At 34.5% G+C, this 8,869-nt stretch overlaps 1 protein-coding gene across 1 annotated transcript; it reads right to left on the bottom strand.

Annotated features, from left to right (window-relative positions):
• Positions 1–246: 246 nt before the first annotated feature.
• On the bottom strand, positions 247–1,873 carry LOC113313325 (high mobility group B protein 7-like). The gene is made up of 7 exons (XM_026562086.1): positions 1,689–1,873; positions 1,435–1,517; positions 1,311–1,341; positions 1,104–1,217; positions 943–1,000; positions 795–839; positions 247–674 (listed from the first exon to the last, which is right to left on the bottom strand). The coding sequence occupies exons 1-7, from the start codon at positions 1,796–1,798 to the stop codon at positions 492–494; spliced, it is 624 nt and encodes a 207-aa protein (XP_026417871.1). The 5' UTR covers positions 1,799–1,873; the 3' UTR covers positions 247–491.
• Between the last annotated feature and the right edge of the window lie 6,996 nt (positions 1,874–8,869).

Genomic DNA, 8,869 nt, shown 5'->3' on the forward strand with positions numbered 1-8,869 from the left:
CTACGCCAAATTCTCATTAGCTTGTTGTTTAAACCATGTCAGCCCTGGGGTTTAACTTAGCGTTGCTTACCTTTTATATTAACTTAGAAGAATACTATTGCTTCTTAATGTAGATGTGCTCTTTGATCTGTAAGAGCCATATTGAATTCCATAAAACCTGACAGAGTTTTGGATACATTTAGCTATGGAAATAGAGAATAACAGAATAACAGACTTGCTGTTAGTTAAAGACCAACATGAGCTAGATGTTTTTAAAAGGGCAGCTTTTGCTTAGATTAAAGACCAACCCATTCTCCATTGTAAAGAGAAAGACATTTCATATATCATCTGGTACTAAGAAAATTAAAACAAGGCATTTACAAAATTAAAGAAAGGAGAAAGCAGAGTTATTCACTGAAATCCCATTGCAATAACCAAACTACCCTACTTAAAAATCAGTGACACCAAACACGTTTTTCCTTTTGGTCACGAACAATATATCTGTGACCTGCCTACTCTTCAATATCATCAGACCCTTGTTCTTTCTCTTCTTCTTCTTGTTCTTTCTCATCTTCCTGCTCATTCTCTGGTTCTTGTTCAGGTTCTCCGTCTGCATTCTCAGCATTGTAATTCTCCATAGCCTTCTGAAACTCTGCCTTGAGCTCAGCACATTTCTCCACATAAGGCTTCTTCTCCTGATACCAAAAATTTCACAATATGTTAATCTTCCACGCCCAAAATTACCAATATCAAGCCTCATTCATGACATTGATTACTGTAAAATTAGATAAACACAATAAGAATCATGAACTCACTTCGTCTGACATAGATTTCCATTTCTGACCACCTTCCTTGGCAACCTTCACCACATAAATATTATCAACAACAAATCTATATAATAGATTCAATCACAAAATCATCAACACAAATATATTGAAAAGATATATGGAAACTCATTTATACCACTGAGACACTCTTATTGTCTGGATTTGCTTCCTTGAATTCCTTTCTGAAATCCTCCCTACAGTAAAACAAATTTACATTGAAAATTTAGAAAATCACTCAAACAAGCCTATGAATACATAACAACCAAATGAAAAGCAAGGGAGGGGGAAAAGTTTTACATAAAGGCAAAGAAAGCAGTGGGAGGACGCTTGGGCGCATTAGGATCCTTAACTTTCTGCTCTTTTTTAGTCTTAGTCTTCTTTGGTTTTGGTTCAGATGGTACAGTCTTTTTCCTATTTGTTTAGATCAAAATAAACCCTAAAATTAGTTTCACAAAATAAACGGAAGAAAATCAACATGGGAAATTAGAGAAAAAGTGGTTTTACTTTTCGGTAGCACTTTCAACAACCTGAGCATCTGTAGAAGAAAAGATTAAAGAATAATCATTAGGATAAAACCCCCAAAATTAATTTTCGGACTGAAATAGATCGAAGTTAGAAAAAAATTTACCCAAATTCATCTTGATTTTAGAATCAAGACTACAATCATGCATATCAATAAGAACCACAGGAACGTCTTTCTTACATTCTTCACTGAAATCAACCAAAAACAAAAACAAAAATAAGCTCCGGTAACAAAAGTTGTAACCCTAACTTTCCATTTCAAGATCTGAACCCTAACTTGTGATTTCAAATTCTAAAATCGCATTACAGAAATATTATACATCTAAGCTAGATCTAGAAACACAGTGGGAAAAATTATACCATCGAGTGAAAGCACTTCCATCTCTAGCACGTTTAAGTGAATTGACATCAGCATCAACCCTTTTTCGGATTCTTTGGGGGTTTGATTTAGCTGAAGTTCCTGCTGCCATTTTTTATCTTCTAGAGATAGAGAAAGATAGAGATAGGGAGAGAGAGATGTTTTGATGAATTTTCTGAAGAGACTGAACGATTTTGGGCAAGTTATAAAAAAGAGAAAATGAAATCGAGATTTTGAAATTTGGCGCTCAGATTTTGGGAAATATACAACTTCCCTCTTCTTTTCTTTTTCATCTTTGACATGGATCGATGAGCTGTATCATTTAAGACAGTTGATTGTAAACCTAATGGACGGTTTTGATCTGATTCCAGAACATTTGCATTTTTTCAGATTTTCCGTTCCCTCCCTTATAATTTTGGATTTTGGGAGATAAAAATTGAACTCTGGCGCCCATGTATGCGATTTGGGATAAGATTTTTACACCCCAGCAATATGCATGGTGTTAAGAAACGCCAAATTTTTGGTTTTGCCTAAATGATAAATCCCATATATATATAGAGCTTCACATGAGTCGGACGGGTCGGGTTTTAGCTAATACCAACTACCAACTCAATTATAACGGGTTTTTATTTTCATAACCAATCCCGCACCCATAAACATCGGGCGTATTTTTAACCCGCCCGCTACAGGTCGGGTGGGTTCGGGTTTAAATCCGCTCAAACCCGTTTCATATTGTAATTCACCATTTTCTGCAAGTTTTCACCTGTAGTGTTTATATCTGTACCTGCTTTATATTCAATGATCATTCACACGCACATATTTTAAAGTTCAAACATACTTTTATTTAAGTTCTTAATTACTTAAAAAATCAAACCATAAACATAAGTCTTCATTGTTAAGTTCATATACTAGTACCACTACGGTTTTAATAAAGGACGGCTAGGATTAGTTTTATCGATGGTGTATATTTAGCGGGTATTTTCGGGCGGGTTCGGGCGGGTTTTAGCTAATACCGACTACCAACCCAGCTATATCGGGTTTTTATTTTCATAATCAATCCCGCACCCACAACGGACGGGTTCAGATTAAAAACCCACGAGCTCAGTGGATATGGGAGGATTCGGGTAAGTTGGGCGGGTCTTGTGCAGCTCTACATATATATATATATATATATGACATTTTTTATCCCGGTCGATATCACCCTCAAAACCCTAGGATTATGAGAAATCCATCCCATAAATTCTTTGTCCTGGTCGATATCACCCTTAAAACCCTAGGATTATGAGAATCTACAGTTTTAAACCCTCGTTTAATTGGGGACCAAGGGGATATGATAGATAGTTAATAAAATAAAATAAATTAAAATAGTAATATCAATTAGTCCTGATAATAATATATTAGAGTTAGTTTGGTCTGGTTGATCCATTTAACTGTTTGTTTGATCCTATTTTAAAATATATATTGTTGTTTGGTCCTAGGATGGAGAATACTCACGCGGGATAACGTCATGGATGATGTAATTTTCTTTTTATAGTAGCATAAATACTCTTTAATTTGGAACCATATATATAAAAAAAATCAGTAGAAAATATCTTATTTCCAAATTCATTTTCTCTCTCTTCTTTAGTTTCAAATCTAGTTTCTCTCTTCTCTCCATTTTTATTTTTATGTTGCTGATGAAGATGATGATGAAAGACGAAGGTTTCTGGTTTTTCCTTCTATGTTGTTGAAGATGATGATGAAGACGACGAAGACGACGAATATTTTGTATTTCTTCGTCACTGTTTATTGATGTTGCTGCTGTTGAATACGATGAAGATGATGAAGACAACGATGATTTTGTGTTTTCTTCTTATTTGTTGTTTTCGAAGATAATGAAGATGATAAAGTTCATTGATTAGAATGAACTTTATTTCTTCTTCTTTGCTATGTTTCATTGATTATGAAGATTTGATTTATAGAGATTAATTTGATTTTCTGGAGAGTTTCATTTAATCTTTGTAAATCATCTTTTTGTTTTTTGATTTTTGTAGATCTGTGTTTTTGATTAGGTGTTCATTCGAAAAATGAACTCTGTTTTTTTCTTCATAATAATGAAAGCTTTGTTATGTGTTCATTCGAAAAAATGAACTATGTTTTTTGTTATGTATTCATTTTTAAGAATAAACTCTATTTTTAATCTTAATTTAGTTTGGTTTGATTGGGTGTTCATTTGAAAGAATGAACTCTGATTTTTGTTCATAACAATGAACTTTGATTAGGTGTTCATTTGAAATAATGAACTACGTTTTAATTTTGGTTTTTATTAGGTGTTCATTTGAAAGAATAAACTCAGATTTTTGTTCATAATAATGGAAGTTTTGTTGTGTTCATTTTAAAGAATGAACTCTGTTCTAGTTTGATTTTTGGTTTGTTTTGTTGTGTGTTCATTAGAAAGAATGAACTCTGTTTTTTGTCATAAATGGTGGAAGTTTTGTTGGGTGTTCACTTTAAAGAATGAACTATATTTTTTGTCATAAATAGTGGAAGTTTTATTGGGTGTTCACTTTAAAGAATGAACTATGTTATTTCCCCTTTTTTACAAGTTGTTTCATCAAACAAAATGAACTCAGATTTACATAATCATGACCATCGCCTGATAGTTCACTAAAGATAATGAACTCCTACACGAAAATAAGAGGAAGTTCAGAGTTCATCAGAGAGCGTGAACTTAAATAATTATAGGAATAAAAGAGTATGAAAATTAAAGTTGAAAAAGTACAGAAGGATATTTTTGCCCACTTAATATTTTAAAATAATTATGGATCAAACAAGAAACGACTTTTACCACTGGACCAAATAGTCTTGGGACCACCTAAAAAATGACCAAACGATTGTTTCCCCTAAAATAAAATACGATCGTTTTCAAGTAAACTCAAGTTGTGCGCCTCTTAAACACTTGTTAAATTTTTTTAAATTATGCCTTCACTTAATTAGCACAATGAACTAGATTAGATAAATCAATTAGGTTAGGTCGGATTAATTAAGTTTAACGTGAAGATTAATTTTTGTTTTTCTTTAAGAGTAGGGAAGAAGAAGAGGTTTTTGGGGAATGTTTCTATATTGTTCATGGACGCATATGCTGATTTTAGGTTGATGTTCTTCATTCACGAAAAACACAAAAAATAGGTGGATATCACTTACTATATTGTCGGCTTCTTAAAATCGGTATTTGTGGATGTACATATATATTGATTGTGTTGTACTTTGATAAAGAAAATATTCATTCATAGGTTTAGGAAATCAACACATTACATATCTTAGGAAGTTAGCGCATTACCCGTGATAAGTTAGTATGTGCATCTTTGAATCTCGCACATTAATGCATCGTTAATTAATCGCCGAGCATGTTTGTTCAACACTTCATATCCCTCGCGTGCATGAACCATCGTTCACCATTGCGTATTCGCCACATGTTACTGGATTGTTTAGCTCGAAATTAAACAAATTACATTTTAGTATCCAAAAACCAAACGACGAGAAAGGGATAAACATGTTGAATTACTTACTTTTTTCCTGCGAGATGCTTTGGGGTGATTGTCGGTAACCATTCTTCTAATTTTATGGAGCTCTCGCATATTTCCTTTGATGTAGTTGAATATAAAAGCTAAGTCTCTCCATCTGCGGTTTTTGGGATTGTAGGTCCGCTCATAATATATTTATTTGAATCCTTTCTAAAAAAACACTGAATAAAAGACGTTCGTGGAAGATGACAATGAACATTTTCACGAGCTTTATATCTTATTTTGGTTCCCATGTCATTTTCCAAGTTTGATTTCAGTAGTGAATCAAGTAGGAGCGGGTAAAAATTGCATGTTTGTGGCAAAATGTGTTTGGAAAAGAGATTGTCCTTATATGGATAAAGACCCAACAGCTTGTACACACATACACCGATTGTAACCTAAAAAATATATAGAATAACTAGCATTTTCATTTACTAGAATCCTTTTATATGGATATCCACATAACTGATGTAAGCTAAAACCACAACTACTGGTTGTAATCAGTTTTCAGGAATGTCGACATCGTCCAATTCTAGACTAAAAAACACATGTGCTGAGATCTTATTTCTTAATTGTTCAAAGATGTTCTTTAATACTCAAGGTGAGATCCCAAATCGAAATCACAGAGAATCTTTTTGAGATTTTCGAAGTTAATAAGTTTTGTTTTACCAGCAATAAAAACATATATATGGAACTATATATTAGTTAAGTGCTAGATAATATTGAGTTTTCCATGAAGATTTCGGTTATACGGTTGGAAATTGGTTGGAACTTATAAAACCGAATTTAGGTTTTTTATTGCATATTTTTAGAATATCTTCGGTTATGGGAATTCTTTGGTGTCCAAACTACCTTGGTCTATAAATAATGAAGTTTGTTCTTCTTACAAACTCATCCTGAGCCAGACAAACTTCATCTTTGTTGTTTCTGGTGTAGCCGACTAATAGTATTCTCGTAATACTATCTTGGGGAAGAGAGTAACCTAATTAGGTGAAATCTCTTACGTCCGTTAGTTTAAAAAATCCTCTAGGATCAAGAAGCGTCTACTAGTATCGTTGGTGGGAAACTAGAATCATATTCTTATTTTAGTTTTCGATTATTGATTTGATTGACTAACAATAGTTATCTCTTGATTTGCACCTAGTTTAATTATTCTTAAGAGCTTTCCCTTTTGACATAAGTTCATTCAAACTATATGAAGAGTATAACATTGACTTGTGATCATCCATTGTTACTATACTCTGTTTTTTTCATGATCTATCATAACTCATGAATCAAGTTTGTTATTGTGCAGGTACAAAAGACTATTAAAGACAATAAGATTTTTCTTATTGGTTTTGTATCTTCATGATTTTCTTCGTGCACAAACTTGATCGACTGGGATCCGATTAGATCTGGTTTATCTTTTGATAGACAGATTATTGACTAGTCATATTTAGATCGACAAGATATCATTTGGTGGTACTATTCAATATCTGAATCTGGTAGTTCTGTTTGATTTGATTTGGTTAACTTGTTTAATCCAGATCTTGGAATATTTATAACCCAACAAAGGAGTTTAAATAATGTTAAACAAAAAAGCTTTTGTCACACTCAACATTAAATATCTCTCATTGATTTCTTGAGATAATAAGAGTGGTTACCAAACAGATTAGTATTTTACTGTTTGGAAGACGATCCAAAGGGTTGAGTGCTTAAAATCTTCAAAGAGACTGAAGCAACCAAAGATAGTGGACTTTATCTTAGTATTCACGTGTGTTGGCCATATTGGTTGTAGGCACCCATCACCATTAATCAATTGTTGTAGGTAGTGAAATAAATGATTATCAAAGCATATTTGTACCCGTTGAATAGCAGTAGGTCTGGTGGTGCGCATATTGAAGTATAAGCAAGAGACACTAGTACAAATGCATAGTAAAAGCAATTCAGACTGAGCGTCTTTCAATTTCCTGATTGCAGTCATCAGAGTTATTGTCTTTTGCACCTTATACATAACCAAATCACTGCAAAAATGTTCAATAATACTGACTAGACTGCCAAGACGCTTTACACCATAAATGGGTTGTTTAATGTTGACAGGGAAAACTCCTACTTTTGTGCTTCTTGAGTCAGTAGTTGGCCAATAGTTTATGTCTTTGAGATTTTGAGATTCAAGCCTCTATAAGGACCATCTTCATGTATCACTTTGAGGGTTTTAAAAACCTCCAGAGTATCACCAATATATCAAGGTGTCATCATCAAGATACCTAGCATGTAGGTCCAACGAGCAAGTAGTGGCAATTTTCTGTACCAACGAGTGTAAGGCTAAAGCAAATAGCAGGGACCAAGAGGGTCACCATGTTGAAATCCAAGTGTAGATAAAAGAGTAGCATCTCTGTAATATAGTCTCGCAGGAGATGAATATCAAAATTTCGCCCACTTACTGACGGGTGGACACTTATGCCTATCCACCAAATTAAACGCGTTAAAGAAGTATATAAGCAGCATTGTTAGGTTGGCATCGCTATCTTTATGCTCCAGTAAGTTAACTGAATGTAGGATGCCTTCCCCACCACACGACACTCCAACACCAAACTGGTAGTCACTTAGGTGTTGTACCTACTACAGTTGTCGCAATTTTGGATACTAATCGTCTCTAGATGGTCCCCGCTGCAATGGGTCTAATGCCTCCATCAGGTTTCTATAAGGGAGTTAAAGGTGCACTAGAGATGTACACTCCTAAAGATGGTGGACAAATACCTAAGAGCAAGAGATTCACCACACCAGTTATGGAGGATATGCGATATGTTCATAAATTGTGTATGAGCGCCACTTAGGACATCTAGGAGGTGTTGATCCCTAAGACCATCTCTGCCATAAGATGTTTCTTTGGGGAAGTTTTTGATGGCAGTGATGACAACATCATCCCTCACAAAGATTTCAAGAGTATCCAAGTTATCTAATAAATTTATCGGTAGTGGTGCATGAGGGTGTTTACTCTTCAGTTCGTTGAGTTTTGCGTCATTGGATGGGGAAATGCCATTCGAGGACAACACACGTATTGCTGCGGTATAATGGACATAGGAGAGTTTCTCTTGACATGCAGTGGGATTGGTATTGTCTTTTTTCCTCTTCTTATTGTGAGACATGGTTGTTTGCAATCTTCTACATGTCTTTAGAAGTCTTTGTACCAAAGTGAGACACTCAACAGGCTCTTTTCATTTCATTAATGCATCATTTATGGATGCAATTTGGAGTCGCTTTCTTATGCATGACCTTTCCTCGAGTGAGCATTTGGGTGTGCACAGATTGAGTGTACGAACTGGTAGCAGAAGGAGAAAAATCCAAGAGGATAAATCAGATAGGTTGGACAACATCTTGTCAAGAGATACTTTTAAAGTTCTTGAGAAATTGATTATGCATGAGGGGGTATGGTAGCAACAATTCAGTTTTGGCTCTGTAAAACTTGATTAAGAAGATCTAGAGTGAGACATGAAGTAACATTCTGGCCATCTGCAATGGTTGATTCAGCAGTACCTGACATGCTTAAAGATTTGTATATCTCATGGATAAGAAAGTCTATGTCTCTACCATTGTAGGGACCTGCAGTAATATCCCCTTCATGATCACGGCAAGGCCTTTTCCTTGAATAGAGACGCATG

The sequence above is a fragment of the Papaver somniferum genome, chromosome 9, assembly GCF_003573695.1.
Source record: "Papaver somniferum cultivar HN1 chromosome 9, ASM357369v1, whole genome shotgun sequence".
NCBI classification, from domain to species: Eukaryota; Viridiplantae; Streptophyta; class Magnoliopsida; order Ranunculales; family Papaveraceae; genus Papaver; species Papaver somniferum.